Source organism: Podarcis muralis, chromosome 14 (genome assembly GCF_964188315.1).
Source record: "Podarcis muralis chromosome 14, rPodMur119.hap1.1, whole genome shotgun sequence".
NCBI classification, from domain to species: domain Eukaryota; kingdom Metazoa; phylum Chordata; class Lepidosauria; order Squamata; family Lacertidae; genus Podarcis; species Podarcis muralis.
The window spans coordinates 5,432,765-5,449,562 of record NC_135668.1 but is presented as its reverse complement, the minus strand read 5'-3'; the positions used below and the strand labels follow the sequence as shown (position 1 = coordinate 5,449,562).

The 16,798-nt window shown below is 44.2% G+C and overlaps 1 protein-coding gene across 1 annotated transcript in view; it reads right to left on the bottom strand.

Moving 5' to 3' along the window:
* Positions 1–16,798, bottom strand: part of SLTM (SAFB like transcription modulator) — a 39,064-nt gene that overhangs the window by 4,161 nt on the left and 18,105 nt on the right. Inside the window, exons 8-19 of the mRNA XM_028707060.2 lie at positions 16,248–16,297; positions 14,156–14,268; positions 10,123–10,272; positions 9,370–9,479; positions 8,495–8,652; positions 7,235–7,326; positions 6,509–6,672; positions 5,621–5,801; positions 4,782–4,906; positions 4,482–4,649; positions 2,579–2,893; positions 1,589–1,709 (exon numbers count right to left, since the gene is read on the bottom strand). Of these exons, the coding sequence (XP_028562893.2) occupies positions 1,589–1,709; positions 2,579–2,893; positions 4,482–4,649; positions 4,782–4,906; positions 5,621–5,801; positions 6,509–6,672; positions 7,235–7,326; positions 8,495–8,652; positions 9,370–9,479; positions 10,123–10,272; positions 14,156–14,268; positions 16,248–16,297 (1,747 nt within the window). The remainder of the gene's footprint in view (positions 1–1,588; positions 1,710–2,578; positions 2,894–4,481; positions 4,650–4,781; positions 4,907–5,620; positions 5,802–6,508; positions 6,673–7,234; positions 7,327–8,494; positions 8,653–9,369; positions 9,480–10,122; positions 10,273–14,155; positions 14,269–16,247; positions 16,298–16,798) is intronic.

Sequence of the window (16,798 nt, the reverse complement as noted above, 5' to 3'; positions counted from 1 at the left end):
GCCTCTCAGCCTTAACCTACCTCACAGGGTTTTTGTGTGGGGATTAATTGAAGTGGGGGCAAACCATGTACACCACCTTGAGCTCCTTGGAGAAGCAGGTAGGATATAAATGCAATTGACCAATCATACGATCAAACAGCAGTCACCAACTTGGGCTCAGTGACCACCCCAATCCACCAGGCTGTCAAAAGGCAGCAGTTTGGCTGTTAGAAACAGTGCGTTCTGTACTGGTTGCCAGACAAACTTTGCAATGCAAAGTCTTGACTTTTCAGCCCTAAAGAATCTGGGGGCACAGCAAGTTGGAAAAGCCTTTTCCATAAAATGACTTCCCCATTTGTGGGGGCCACCCCAGGAGACTCTGCGTCAGAACAGCTTTCAGAGGCTGCGTCAAGCAGGGCTCCCTCACTGGTGGTCCATCCTCTCAATGTCCTTCCCTACGAAGTCTGCCAGGCCCGGTTGCCATTCACTCACCAGGTGCCCAGAACGTAAGAAGAGCCTTGCTAGATTAGACCCAAAGCCCATCTAGTCCAGCCACCTGTTCTCAGTGACCTATAAGCAAGCAGAACCTCAGTGCAGCATTGCTCTCCCCACATACAATTCTCAGCAACTGGCATTTAGAATCATACTGCTTTTGACAGGGGAGGCAGAACACAAAAATAATTTGTCTAAGTCTCTTTTTAAAGGCCATCCAAATTGGTGTCCATCACTACAACAGTTAACTATGCACTATATGAAGTACTTTCTTTTGTCTGTTGTAATCTTTACTCATAAAGGAGTTGCTCCATCCTCACGATCATTTTGGTTGCTCTTTTCTGAAACTTTGGCAACTCTACAATATCCTTTTTGAAGTGAGGCGATCAGAACCGTACACAGTACTCCATATGTGGTCACACCAGATTTGTATGACAGCAGTATGATATTGGCAGTTCTATTTTTAATTCTTTCCCTAATGACTCCTAGCAGGAAATCCATTTTTTCCAGTTGCCACACAGTGTTGACATTTTCATCCAGCTATCCACTACAATCCCAGGGATTCATTTCTCAAGAGTCTCCATTAATTCAGAGTTAAGATTCCCACCCCCACCGCCTGTCAATTTACACTTGATTATGCTGAATTATGATAACCATTTTACTGTCCATTCAGCCAGTTTAGAGAGAGCCTTTCTGAATGCCTCACAATCCCTTTTTATTTCAGCTATCTTGAAACATTTGGTACCATCAACCCACTTGGCTACCTCACTGCTTTGCTTTGACACTTCTGTTTTTCTCACGCTACTAAGTGAACAGTTTTCTGCTTCTCTTAGTGAGTCATCATTTTCATTATTTCGATGGGGTTTTAAAGAACGTAGTAGCAATATAGTATCAGTTGCCTAAAGGGTCAAATATTTTGGCCAGAAGGTGGTATACAAATGAAGTGAAACTAGACCCCAAATTAGCAGATGAAAACTACCTTGCCTCTCCCTCTGCGCAAGTGACCTTGCAGAAAATGCAACAAAGACCAATCACCACATTCCTAATCAGAATATGCATGTTAATTATGGCCCCCTGCCACGTTCCACCAAGTGAGCAAAGCCCCCCTTCCATTTACCTGCCCCCCACTTCCACGCTCCATCACACTGCGCTCTGCTTCCCGGCCTCCGTAGCCAGATGTGCTGCTACGACTCCCAGTATGTCCAGAGACTTCTCGGCCTGATCTTTCTGGCCTCTCTCTGCGGAAGGAAAGAGTCAACATGGTACGGTAAGTAAGAATTCACACCTTGAATTGGGGGGCTCCATTTTACTCATTGCTCTTAACACCTTAGAATAAAGGGCTGAAGTTGCCTTCCTCAAATTGTGGAAGTGCAAACAATTCTCTCCTACTATCTGTGCACTTCCAGCCAATCCCATATGTGTTTCCATTAGCTGACTGGCTGCAGTCTAAATGTGCCAAAAATATAAAGCAATCTAGTTTGCCTCCTGCTGACTGGGGAAGGGAAGTAACTCTAGAGTTCTCTTGGCCTGTCCCAACTAGGTTTAGAAAATCACCCCTGCTTGGCAAGGAAATCTGCATCACCTCACTCAAGAGGGTTCTTGCTAACTGTGACTTGAAGGGCCTCTATTGTCCATTTGCTCACCAGTATGCAAAATAGAAGATGACATGGAATCCCAGTCATTTAACATGGCATTTGCTCAGTTTAGGCACATGCAAGTCATGCTGTTCACTGCCAAGAATGGCACCCAAGGTGTGTTAAAAGCAATCTAGGTTAGAAATTAAGTATTAATGTGTTGGAGCATATCAAGGATCAAAATATAATGAGCCTGAAGGCCTCTTATGGAACAGGCAACATACTGAGCAAAAGCACTCTGATTCTTACACAGCCAGGCTGATGCACAAGTGACAGGCTGCAAATGGGCCAGGGCAAAGTAGCAAGATCTTCCCTCTCTACCCAGCACATCCCACACTCTGAAGAATTTCCAGTTGAAGAAAGGGCAACAGAGCCATACCTGTTCTGTCTTGGTGAATCACAGCCACATATACATATCCCCACCCCAAGTTTTGGGCAGGAATGAACCTGCACATCCCAGGTTGAAGAATCACCTGGCATCTCGCTTGTCGGGGTTGATGCCTCCTTCACCCTTCCAAGAACTCTGCCGGGATGAGTTGGTCCCAGCCTCTCGTGGGTGACGGCCATGAGGGATCTCAGGTCTGTCCTGGATTATCACAGTCCTCCTCTCATCGCGGTCTCCTCTCACTTCCCGCCGGTCACTGTCACGGAGTTCGTTTCGGGGCTGAGGGGGCTCATTTCTTCTGGATTCACTGAAGCTTTTTGGGTATCTTTCAAACCCAGGCTCCTCCCTCCTTGTGGTTGGCCGAGCTTTTTTCCCATCACTTTGGTTGACAAATCGTTCCCGCCTGTTCAGAAAGCCAAGAGTTTTCCAGATTAAGGGTCACTCCCTAAACTGGTTCTCTGTCTGGCACAGCATCTGCCCGCCATTCCCCAAGGTGCTTTGCTGCTTAATTTATCATTATGAGGACTGCATTATGAGGATATTAGGGATACAGCTGCAAGTAACCGGAGTAGCCTGAGGGTGGGGAGACTTCTAGGGCTTCTAGTAAAGCACAAAGTTGAGCCTACAAGCGGAAATCCATCAATCAGGGCTCGGGAGGGGGGTGTTTAAGAGCTAGTATTTAGGAGCAATGTAAGCACATGCTCAGCCCAGAAATTTATTTTCAGTATCACAGAATCATAGAATTGATACTAGCAGAACTAAGCTAATTTAGAAGGGGGGAACTTTTGTGTTGCTACTATTGTTTAACAGTTGAGAGTCACTTTCGCCAATCCATGCAGAAATCTACCAGATCCGCTCCTCTGTGCCAGAGTAAATCCCACTGCCACCTGAGTAAACATGCTTCAGATCACACTGCAAACTTATCATCTTGAAAATCAGAGCCTAGCACAGCTAGCCAATATGGTGCCCCCAAGATCACACACACATTCTTTATTACGGTTGAAAGACCCACATGAACAGTTTTGAAAGCAAAAGACAGCAGAAATACAGGGAAAAGAATCCAAGGCAGTCACTATGTTTTATTCAGAGCATGTTTATTTCTATTTCTTAGCCAAGATCAGGGATGTGCAATCTGGTGCCCTTCATATGCTGTTGGAACACAACTCCCATCCTCTTTGATCACTGGCCAGGCTAGCTGGGGCTGATGGGAACTGGTATCCAGCAATGCTGGGAGGCACCAGATTCCCCATCTCTGCTATAGATATTGTTGGACTACACTTCCCATTACCCAAAAACACACTAGTGTAGGGGTCGGCAACATTTTTGTGGCTTGGGCTGGTTCACGGTCCCACAGACGCCTCAGTGGGTCAGAGTGTGTGCGTGCACGCATGCACAAACACTATTTCTGGCGCTACTTCTGGTGCGGAGGAGGCGTGTGCAGCTTCCCATTGGCTGCAGGAACTTCCTGCAGCCAATGGGAAGCTGGCCAGCGTCGTGGAAGGCAGTCCCTGCTCTGCTCCATGCTGTGCATGGGAGCTGACCGAGCGGGCGGCGGGGGTCCATGGGCCGGTGAAACAACCCCCATGGGCCGCTTGTGGCTTAGGTTGCCGACCCCTGCACTAGTGTAACAAACAGCAACTTCCCAGCTGTAATAATAACTTATTTCTAAGATCACACTTAAGAATCAGAATACCCTGTCCTCTCTAAGAGAACACACATTTGAATGGTGGAAACTGTATTCCAGGTTGAAAATGATTGTGGGGGACTTAGAATCATAGAGATAGAAGGGTCGTCTACTCTAACCCACTGCAATGCGGGAACCTCAACTAAAGCATCCATGGCAGATGGCTATCCAATCTCTGCTTAGGAACCTCCAATGAAGGAGCGTCCACAACTTCCTGAGGAAGTCTGCTCCACTTGAGGCCACCCTTCCATTACTGAATCACGACAACATCAGAATATATTTTTGTGACCATCATCCCCAAGCATACCTGTCAAAGGAAGTCTGCACTGCGGAACCCTCAGGGTATCGCCCTCTGTCTCGGTGGTCAAAATCACTAAAGCGGTTCTGCTGCCGGTTGTAATCAGACCCATGGCTAAAACGTGCATCTGTGTCCAAGGAAATCTTTTTGCTTTCATTCCAGTAGGGCTCCTCTCTCCTAATGGGGTGGGGAAGAGACACACTGCTGTTAGGACTCCAAGCTGACACACACATTTATTCGTTTTCTGCTTTGTCAGGGCCAATGGGACAGAGGAGCAGGCATCCAGCCTGAAAAGGAAAAAAGCACTACCTGTGATCAACATCCCGAGGCCGTTTCAGGGAATTCCTCTTCTCCTGCTCGTAACGAAGCTGCTGCTGCTGGCGCCGAAGCTCTTCTCTTTCGCGAGCAATCCGCTCTGCTTCCTTGCGACGCTCCTAGCCAGGAGAAGAGAAAGAATCTCTAAAGAGCACTGGAAGAAGTTAACCCACTGGGAAGGCCAGAGGACACGGATGGGGAACAACTGTGACCCTCCAGAGGTTGGACTGCAACTCCCATCATCCCTGACCATTGGCCATGCTAGCAGAGGCTGATGGGAGTTGTAGTATAGCAGCATCTGGAGAGCCGCAGGTGCCCCATCCCTGCCATAGAGCTTCAGCTACAATTGGGGAAGTAGCAGAATTAGCACTGACCACTGTACAAGAGCTCAAAGTGGTCCAAAGGAGCAGTCAAGTGGATGTGCCTGGTGTTTTGAAAGGGTTTCAACACAAAGTGCAATGCTGATGTTACCAGCCCTCCTCAGAAACCACATAACCTAACAATCCAAGACTAAAAAGTATTCAGCTGCACTCATATCCTTCTTCATGGTCCCCACCGGTTCCTCCCATCATGCCATTACTGATGGACCAAGTTGTGCTAATTAAGACTAGGCAGACTTGGCTCAATTTGCATATTTTGTTGCAATGGCAGAAACTGCACCTTAGCACCAAAACGTATCCCAGAAAGTTCAACTATGTAAAGAAGCAGACAAGTTCCTGGGTTCTACGTGACAGAGAAAGCACCTGGCGGGAGTCTCTGTTACCAGGGAACTAGTGCCAACACCCTTCAAAGAAGACTGCAAGCAACAGAAAATAAAAGCGAGGGAAACCCACCTGCTCAATACGGATACGCTCCCTTTCCAAGCGCTCTCGTTCCATCCGTTCCCTCTCCAGCTTCTGCCGCTCAATTTCCAGCCTCTCCCTCTCCCTCTGCAAACGCTCACGCTCTTCACGCTCACGGAGGAGTCTGACGCGCTCCCTCTCTCTTCTCTCTCGCTCGGCAATTTCTCTTCGCCTGCAAAAAGCGGGAGCTTCAAAGTTGGGGCAGCTGCAGGCAGCCTTTTTAGGCCCAAGGCCAACAAGTGAACAAGGTGCTCCTCTGGGACTTGACTTCCTTCGTTAGCCACACGACTGATGGTTACGGCAATGCTGAAAAAGTTACTGCAGAATACACTTGCCAGATTCTTGTGCTTTGGCGAGCAAGATGGGCGGAGAACTCTCTACAGACAATGGCAGTAACATCAACCTGCTCTGAGGGATGCTCTGGGGTTTGTTATAACGGGGCATGGGGTTCCTCCAGAGTGTGCAATTTGGGGTGGGGGTAACTGCACTTGTGCAGAAAACAGTTTAGCACTTTGCAATTTCTCTCTTCTCTCCCACATCATTGTGAGTAATGATTTCTGAAGCATCTTGCACTTCACTGGTGTCACCTTTTGTTCTTCTCCTCTTCCACTAGCAACCATCATATTAGGGTGAAGCTACATAGGACTACATGCTTGCCATGAACTCTCCCTGTCTAGAACTTGGGAGGACAAAAAGGTTAAGCACCCCTCCTCCCATTCGCCACTTCCATCCTGCGGATCATCCCTGCCTCTCTCAGTGCCAATGAGATGCCTGGAAACAGGAGTCCAACTGCCAGAGTCTAGTTTTGGCTTCAAGGTGTTGTTTTCCCCAAGCACCTGAGAAGCTTGATGGCAACAAAGTATCGAGCATCCCTCCTACCTTCGTAACTCTACAGCACGGCGAATTCGCTCTAGCCGAACAATGTGCTCCCTCATTCTCTGCTCCTTCATCTTCTCAAAAGGCAGTATGTCCTTTCTGCCCCGGTAGTCTCTGAACTTCATTTTGTCTTGAAGAAAACGCTCTTTGTTCCTTAACATAGGTGGCTGGAGACAAGTGTTTTTATATAAATATGAGAATTAGGGACACTTTTACATGTTTACAGCATGCCAAGAGTCATCTGGCTTCTTGTGGACTATGAAGGGTCCCAATGCCCAAGAGCTCCCTTTCTCTGTAAAATAAAGAACAAACTCCCACTAAGAACAGTTTATGACAGGGTCTTAGGTGAAACGGAAGTTTGCTTACAGAGGCAGCAAGAGAAAGACTGGCTCTAAGAGGAAGTGGGAAGTGCCTCCTACTCCAGAGCCCCGTCAAATCTTTCTCCAGAAGAGCCAAGCTCAAAGGAGGTAGGCGTGATGCTTGCATAGCAATCTTGACTGCAGCATTTAATCAAGACTTTTGCAAAAATTCACTGTTTGCAAGTGAACTTCCAAACTTTGCTGTGAGAGCTGCCTTATAAGTTGCCCAGGCTTCAGAAAGAAGTCAAATTGTGGTTAGCTAGTCTCCTTTGTGACAAAGCACTCCATCACTCCTCTGTCTCAGCTAAAACCAACTCTCACATAAACTGAATTAGGGGCTACAGAGACTAATGTTTTGAGCAATACTTACTTTTTCAAACCGTCCCCTTCTTATTGTCCTGGTGTGAACTTGGTCTCCTTTTGTTTGGTCTAGGACTACCATATGACTTGGACTTTTTACACCTTTGGAAGATAAATTACATGCTTAATTATTCACATAACAAAAAACACAAAAGCCATTTTGCTAAGTCTGTACATGTTCCAGGAACATGTAAAAAAAGATTTTAAAGGTAATTTTTCTGATGTAAAGGCCAACTGGTTTGGATTTTACAAGAAGCCATGCTAATTGTTCTAGATCCATGTTTCTTAATCAGTGGGCCTTGGAATATCTTCAGGTGGGCACCCAGCCTGCCCAACGCCTCTTTATTTGCCTCTCCTGCCTTCCAGTCCTGCCACAGCTTTTTGGGAGGAACAAGTACCAGCAACTCTTTGCATGCTGAGTAAAAGTGGCCAAGAGACAGAAGTGTTTGGGGTGCAGGGTGGGGAGAGGAGCAGGGAGAAGAGGGAAGAAAGAGCCAGAGGAAATTAGAAAGTGAGAGAAAAGTTTGCTATTAAATAATAGCAAACAAACCGGGAATAAGAATGGAAGAGGGTGTGATAGGGAAGCTGCTATAGAAGGAAGAAGTGAAAGTAAAAAAATCAGGGAGGAGGGATGAAAGAAACTGGCACTACAGTATGCGTGTGGATAAAGTAAAAGAGAAAGGGGCAATGGGAGAAGAATTTACAGGAGATGGGTAAAAACACTTTGAAGAGCATGTGAGGGTGGAAAAGAAAAGGCCTTCCCCATTTAGAACTTCTGGATCAGCAAATTCTGCTGAAAAGGGGGAGGCTAAATCACAATACCTCCACTGCAAATGTCTGTCCTTAGCTTGAGGAAAGCTGAACCATAGAACTCCTTGCTACAAGGAAAACACTGCGACAAAGAATTTAGCAATTTCCAAAGGCGTGTAAGATTATCAGTAGAAAGTGGCATCAGTAATTTTCAACTGACTGCCAAATTCTGCCTTCATATGCCACCATTTTCTGACTGGCGCTGCCCCTGCACCACCGTTTTGTGTCAAGTGAGCCTAACACTAACTACTCCACTCTAAAATATTCAAAGCAGATTTGTTAACATTAAGAGAAACTCTAGGTGATACCTGTTAAAATGCCAGCTCACTGCCTGAAAAATGTATGACTATACAGCCTAATCCTTTTCAAAGCATCAGCATAAAAAGCAATAGCATAATATAGTAGGGACCCAAGTACATGATGGAGATTTGTTTGTAAGGAGAGTAGCTGCAATGCATACTTATTCGCTTTTTTTCTTCTGCCGTTTTCACAGGGTCTTGAGCAGGACAACTGGATCCATAGTCACTCTTCTCTTCTTTGCCTTCAGGTTTCTTCCCATCCTTGCTTTCTTTCTTCTCAGATTTGTCAGATTTCTTATCCTCCTTTTTGGAGAGGGTCCTAAAAAAGGTAACAAACGGGGTGGTATAGAATTCACTTTCTGAGAAACTAAATTTTTGTTTAGTAGTGGGAAGGACTTTGGATAGCCATTACAGTTACCAAGTTAAATGGATTGAATTTATGAGTTATGGACTGAGTTAGTGAGCAAAGTAAAATTCACAATAACTTTGTTACTGTATGTTTTATATACAGGCGGTGACTGACGTGTGGGTCCTTTTGGACCTGGAAGAGGGCAGAATGGAAGTGGAATGGGGCAGGATTATGTGTGCCGCTAATGTGTGTGGGGACCAAGAACACAACCCTTGAGAAAATCGGGGGTTGCCTGTATAACTATAATTTGAAGAAAAAGCAAGTTTTTGGTTCTGATGGATTATTGATAGATGGTTATCAAATACGCTGGAATGCACATGGGCAGAAAAGGTTGAAATCTCAAACCAGAGAGGTGACTAAGGAAGTTTTTTAGTAGGTGGGAGTGAGTATTTATAATGCTACACAGCTCCTTGCCCTTTGTCTTGTCTAGCAAGAGCAGTATTATGCATATCTCCTCAGTCTGCATACTTTATATAGGTTGCCGAATCCAGCTTTTGCTAATAAACCATTTTTTTATTTTTGTTTTAAAAAGAGGGAACACATAGTCATGCTAGGAAGCAGCACTTGGGTTCATGTTTTTTCCAAACAAATTCTGGTTACACAAAAGTTCCAGGATCAGGCTCTTACTTGCTGGCTTTGTCGCTTGAAGTCATCTTCTTTTCTCCAGGATTCCTACCGGAGCTAGATTTCTCATCATTGTCTTTCTTCAGTTCTTTCTTGGAAGGATCGCCTTTTACCTGCAATTTATTTTTAAAAATTAAGTACGTTACACATTGACTGCCAACTAGGACGTGTATTTCTCAATGGACTAAAATAAACTTTAAAAGAGATGCATTCGTTTTTGCTATCAGTCATCGTTTTCTGTTAGATATCCAGCCAACTGCTACTCTGAGTAAGAGGCGGAGGAGGAAACAGAAGATCACAGGACAGCACCCTGGAGAAACCATGGACAACTAATTCCAATACAGCTCTTCTTTTTATTTTTGGAAGCCCATCCCATACATACATACATACATACATACATACATACATACATTGTAGGAGGAGAGTCACATAAGAACTTTCTCCAAATTGTTTAACACTGTTATAATTCAGTAGGATGCCGGCCTAACTGCTAAAGCATTTCCCTTCGCAAATCAACTCCAGACCAACTGTTTGTTGGACTAGATATGAAATGTGCAGCCTGGCTTAGTTTCAGGTTGAGTTCACTTCCAACAGCATCTACTTTAAACCCAGCCCATTTCCTCAAGGCCCGCTGAGCAGAGTCAAGGAGGTGGCATCCCTCTTCTGAAGGGATAAGTTCTTCCCTCCCAGTTTCTTGAAGAGATGCATCTTCCCCTCCACAGATATTGCCCCTGTCTGTTAAGAGAGCACACCTACTTTCTCAACGGAAATTTGTTGCCCATGCAGCTCTGTACGGTGAAGATGGCTTATACACCTTGCCACTTCTGTGCTCGATGACATGGTCACAATGCCATAGCACTTGGCTCCAGGGCTTCGGGCGCTGGTGACCACTTTTGCAGCAAGAACCTGTAAGAAAAAGAAATGGAAACAGTCATGGTTTTAAACTGCTACTCTACATCCAGAGGCAATACCTAAATATCAGTAAGCAACTAGGTTGCATACATCTCATGCACTGGGACAGCCAGAGAAAAATTCACAGACAACAGTTATGTCATTATGATCTGATGCCACATTAGACCTGGCAATTTGTATGCCTCAACATCAGGTTTGCTGGCCAGGAGAAAAGCAGCTTTTTAGTCAGGGTGTGTGTGTGATGATGACACCTGTTCTTGCAAAGAAAAACAAGTGAACATTACTGTTGCACCAAGAAAGTGGTCAGAATGCATGAATGATACATGCAAGCTTGGGCATGATGCTGGTAGGGGAACAGCCCTGCTAAAATGTACCTTTCTTACGAGCCCATTTTAGGCAGTTTATATGGCAAAAACCACATCCTCAGTGGCCAAGTGCTTTTCCTCAGATTGAGTTATGACCATTCCCAGACATGGATACTAAGGTCACAGTGATGTGGGCTTTGGTAACCTCTATTGTATTATGCCCTATGTGGGGCTACGCTTGAGGCTGGCTCAGAAATTGCAGCAAGTGCAGAATGTTGGGTGTGGCTTCTGGTTACACTAGCCCTGCACCAGCTGCATTACACCAGTGGTGAAAGTTCTGCACTGGCTTCCAGTATATTATGGCGCTATATTCAAAGCACAGTAGACAAGCATTTTGCACAGAGGTTCCATTCCCAGCACCCATGCGTGTATAAGCCCACCCCACCCTTTCTGTGACGTGCTGAGTGGCTTTTCGGGTCACTTCTGGGTTCAGCACTGTGCACATGCGCACAATTCCTATGCCTATACCACTGTTTGTGTGTAAAGTCCTAAAAACCCTAGGACCAGGTTACTTGAAGGACCAAATTGTCCCTTATACACTACCATCATCTGGAGAAGCCCTACCAACTGTCTCACAGTTATCACTTGTTTATTTTTTGTGAACCAATACTTAAAAAAATAAAATAAAGCAAAGTGGCTCCAGGACTTTAGAACACTTTATTCTGAAACCTGAGGATTGTGATAGTCTGTCGTCTGCTGAAACTGTTGGTTTTGCCAAGCATTTTTAGAGATTAATTGAATGCAGAATTGGCTATTTGCACTGTAAATACTGATCTTACGTATTAATTATAATATTGTACAGTGCCATTATATTTTAGATGACTTGGCAGTTTAGAAATTGTCTTCTAGATAAATGGTGAGATACACTTTGACAAGTGTGAGATCCTCTTGCATTACTAGATTAAAGAGGTCACTATTTTCATCCCTTTGCTTAACTGCTGCTCTTGTTTACATCAAGATGTACGATCTTTGTTCCAACATACAAACCCATATCCTCTTCCTCCTGTATCTAGTGTTATGATAGCCTGCTATTTTTGACTGTCATAACCTGAAAAGGCTGGGCATGAATAGTAGTTTATGCCCCTTACTGGAAAGTGGGTAGAGAAGAAAAGAGCACTGGCATCTCTCTGTCTCCTTCCCTGAAACTTCAACAGGTTAGCGTTGCTGGCTCTCAAAATTTACTTTAGCATCAATTGCTGCCACCACTTAGTGTGGCATCTGCTTTACTTTCAACCATTAGGAGCCAGGCTTGGGACTCAGTTTTTGCTAACCCGGCCTGCCAGTCTCTTCAATTGAAGGTGAGTGTACATGGAAGAACATGGAAGAACAGTTTTTTAAAAGGAAGGGAAGAAAATATGCTTCTTAGCTAGTAACATTCCCTGAGGTAGTATTAAAGTCAGGATGGGGAACTGGTGGGCCTCCAGACAGTGATGGACTCCAAACTACAGTGGTACCTCGGGTTAAGTACTTAATTCGTTCTGGAGGTCCGTTCTTAAGCTGAAGCACCACTTTAGCTAATGGGGCTTGCCGGAGCAAGATTTCTGTTCTCATCCGGAAGCAAAGTTCTTAACCTGAAGCACTATTCTGGGTTAGCGGAGTCTGTAACCTGAAGCGTATGTAACCTGAGGTACCACTGTAATTTCTGTATTTTCTGAACAAGACAAGCATGCACACTTACCTGTTACTTTAACAAAATTAAAGATCCACCTGCAACTAGAGACTTTCTACTCCCCGGGAGCATACTGGAGGCAGCAAGTTGTATCCAATGTTAGTCATACGCCAAGTAGACTAAATGAAATTAATGGGCATGACTAACTTGGGTGTGTCCATTTCAATAGGTCTACTCTGAGTAGAATTTAACTGGATGCAATCCACTACATCAGTTGCTGGCAAGCATAACTGAGGCGAACACAGTTGCACTCAGATTCTGCTTGCAGGCTTCCCATATAGGCTTTTGGTTGGCCCCTATGTGATGGGAGGTCCCTCAGTTCCACCAGAGGGTTGGAGCCTCTTTCTGATTGGCTACAAAGTCAGCTGGCCACAGAGGGGGGAGGAGCAGAATTGGGGGGGGGGCACATAAAAGGAGCAGCTTCTGAGGAAGCCTTGAGATGGGGATAGGGAAGGGAAAGAGCTGGAGCGAGACAGGGTTGAGTTTGGTTTGAGATGGAAGAAAGGGATTAGGAATGGGTTTGTCCAAGAGAGTGGGTTCAAATGTGAGTTTAGCATCCGCTCTGCGGAGAATATCTGTAGCTAGAGGAAGGAGCCTCGTACTGAAGAGAGGAGGACCATGTGAGGAGACAGGAGTTGCCTGGAGGGCTGAGTCTGAACCAGGGGAGGGAGAAGCTGTGGGGCTACAGACCCCCTGCGTCTCCTTCCCGTCAGGCAGGAAGAGCTCTTCTAGGAAAAGAAGACTCCCAAGCCAGCTAAGAGGGGATCCCAAGGTCTCTTATACCTCAGAAGTGGGATTGCTAAGAGAGGGGGTAAAGGATGAAACAGATCACGAAACAGAGCATTAAGCCGTGAAGGAAGCTGTGCTGTGTCCAAAGTATTTAACTAAAAGACCTGTCATAACTAAGTAAAGGAACAAGAGAAACTGAGTTAAGCATTTCACCACCTATTCTAGAAACTGGAACATTTACCTGAAGTGCAGCAACCGATATTTAGCAACTGAAGTTTAAGAAAAGATGTGCATATACTACTGTGTTTAAGCCTGTGACATCTTTATATTTAGTTTAAGTAAAAGTTAACTTCTTCCTAGCCCAACTTTGTTTCACCAATCTCTTTTTGGAAATAAAACTTTCCTTGTTTGATCAACTCCTGCCTGAGATTCCCTGAAACAAAGTTCCCCTCACACAAGGCCTGTGGTAAGTGGAAGAAATTTGTTCGCGTATAGTGCAGTGGGCCTGCTGTATTGAATTGGGGGCAGTTAGTGGGGTGAGTCCGCTACACCCTGTGAAAACAGGATGTTGGAGCAGAAGGGCTCTTATGCTCTCAAGTCCTCTGGTTATATAGCCCACAAGCCTTTGGTGCCTACTACACTGTGTAGGGGAACAATTTTAAGTTAAAATATTTTGGCCCGGCTTCCTGTTCACATGCAAGGACAATACGTAAGATCAGTTTCTTAAAGAGTAAGTGCCAAATACATTCCAGAAGAAATGTAGCTGGACAAAATAGCATTTCTCTCCAGAAGATGGAAAATTAGGTCTCCACACTCTTTGGCCGAATGTCCAAGTACTCATAGTTTGCACATAATAGGTTATTGTATGAAGTCTAATCTTAAAGTATTTTTTTGCTTCTGGCTTGTTCTTTTATATAGAAAAATAGGTTTTAGCTCAACAGTCAAGATTCAGTTCTGAGATGTGCAGACTTTAAGTAATACATTCAAATCTAGGCTATTTTAAGTGAAACTATTATTTGTTTGTTTTTAAAGCCATACCACTCCCAAGTGTGTGAACACTGTTTGCAACCTCAGTCAACGTCATATTAACTGATACTGTTAAACGGAACCATACCTTCCCATATTTGCCGAAGAGATTTTTCAAGTCAGCGGCTTTTGTGTTAGAAGACAAGCCACTAACCCATAAGTTCTTAGTAGAGCTGCTGCTGCTCCCACTGCTTGCACTTCCTAAAACAAATTTCACAGAACATTTCAGTATCAATATTAAAAACTAGCATTCAAGTGGTAAAGTGCAGTTTTGGAAGATGACTTCTACCCACAATTTTCTTTTAATAAGCAAACGGTGCACAAAGACCAAGATCAGGGAGCAAGAGGGGAGATTTGGAGGGTATGCAATCTGTACCACCAATTTTACAGCAGCAAAGACACTTACGATGCGCTTTTAAAGATTTTCTAAAGCAAGCACATCCAGAAACCACTCAGATAGCAGGTGACGAGAAAGACCCTTCTCTCAGATCTCCTAGAGAACTGCCACAGCTCAGATTACTCAACACTCTACTATTCTATGGTCCCAACAAGCAGACTATTCTAAGATACCTTTGAGAAGACAATGACAGGTATGTGCCTCCATTTTTTAAAACTTACACCTTACAAACTTCATGGTGTTTTAAATACCCATTAGTTAGCATTCTTGCATCAAGTTATGTTGGCTGAGGACATATTTCAAGCAAGGATCTATTACAGGGGTAGGCAACCTAAGGCTGGGGGCTGGATGTGTTCCAAGCACCTTCTCAATCCGGCCCGTGGGCAGTCCGAGAATCAGCATGTTTTTTACATGTGTAGAATGTGTCCTTTTATTTAAAGTGCATCTCTGGGTTATTTGTGGGGCATAGGAATTCATTCATCCCCCCCCCCCCCGAAAAAATATAGTCCGGCCCACCACATGGTCTGAGGGACGGTGGACCGGTCCACGGCTGAAAAGGGTTGCTGACCCCTGATCTATTAGGTTTGCAGGATAGTCAGCAGACTTGTCAAATATTCCATGCAACTCAGATTGCTAATATGTTGCATTTATTTCATGATGGTGCCATTTGTTAGCAAGGGAGGCAGAAAAGGCAGTTTGCAGCCAAGCCTTGCAGTAGTCAGGGGCAAACACAGCAGCAGTGCAAAGCTGCTTCTATGGACCGGCTGCAGTAACTGCAGGCTCCTCCAAAGAGGAATATAAGCAGTTAGCGGCAAATTCCCCCGCCAAGGATGGCCCATGTCTCAATCCTGCTTGCTCCAGAAACCAGGCAGCATCTCCTTCATAATGAAGCTCATGCTTGAAGAATTGGCTCTCTTAGCACAACTGATTTTTTTTTTTTTAAATTGTGCTGTTATTTTGTTTTACTTATTTGAAATTCATTTTTAAAAAGTATAATGATAAGCTGCCCTAAGAATTCCAGGGGGAAAACTAAAGACACTGCACAGTGAAATTGTTCAGTTACAAAAACCTTACCAAAAACTGTTAATTTATAGTAATCCACTAAATTTAAAGAAGTTAACTTATTTGCTGACTGTACCTGACCAGTCAAACGCCCAAGCCTAGGATTTCTCACCTCATTTCAGATGCCATCTTGTAAGGAGACCATTGTCTCAAATGAAGATGTCTTCTATTTAAAATTTCATTTACAATTAACTTTACTACCTAGCAAGAACAATCTATAGATTCTTTCTAGGATGAGAATACAACAGAGCAATGCAATCATCAACTGGATGCATGACACATTTTTCGAGTAACAAACAATATTTGGAATACAACTAAGGATATATTCAGTAGGATCCTCCAACTCCACAAAGATGTTTGGGGAAACGTTTGTTAAGACACAGGCACAAGTTAGTAGTAATGGAAGGAACACTTTTGCTTCTACAACGTTTTCCCACTCACTCAATAGCATAAAAAGTAGCAGAGGAACAAGATTGACATCTGGTCATCAACTACAGTCATACTAACCCACTTAGAAGTAGCCTGCTGTGTAAAAATAAACAAACCCCTTTCAAATCAGCTAATTGAAGCCAGGCTGTATAGCGGAAAGGAAAAAACCTGAAGGGGAGGAGAGCATAAGCATCACCCCCTCCGGGACAGGCAGAAACATCCCTGAAGCTTTCTAGTCTCATGGCCTTGCTACCAGATCCAAGATAGCAACATATCACAAAGGACACATTACCTTTTTCATCCTTTGAAGAAGCCTTGCTTTCTTTAGATTCCTTAGTAGAGCTAAAAGGAGGAACAAATCAAAGAAAATTGAACATGCAGAAATTGCTTGTCCAGAATCTTACATTATTATTAAGCAAGTCATTTCAAAAAAAGGAAACAAAAACAAAAAAAAGGAGGGCTGGACTGTTATTTGAGGAAAAGTGATTTTCCCTCATCATGGTTTTCTTGCACTGATTTTCCCCAAGATGCCCGAAGATCTAGATTTTCTGACAATTTTATTCAGTGGATATGGTAATCTTCTCCACCTTTCAGGACTGGGACTTGACTTCATACTGGTGTTTCTCAGAACTGAGAGTTGTTCATTACCATCATCACAAGGATACATAAAACTTGACTATTTGAAAAAATAAAAAATAAAATGCTGTCAATTCGCCAATGCAGCCAGCAGGACAAAGCATATACGAAGATCCCGATTTTTTTTTAAGGAACACACAGGTAACTTATGGCCGTCAAAACATTTTATAGGCAGGAGCATAAGATACTAATTATAAGTTTCTTGCT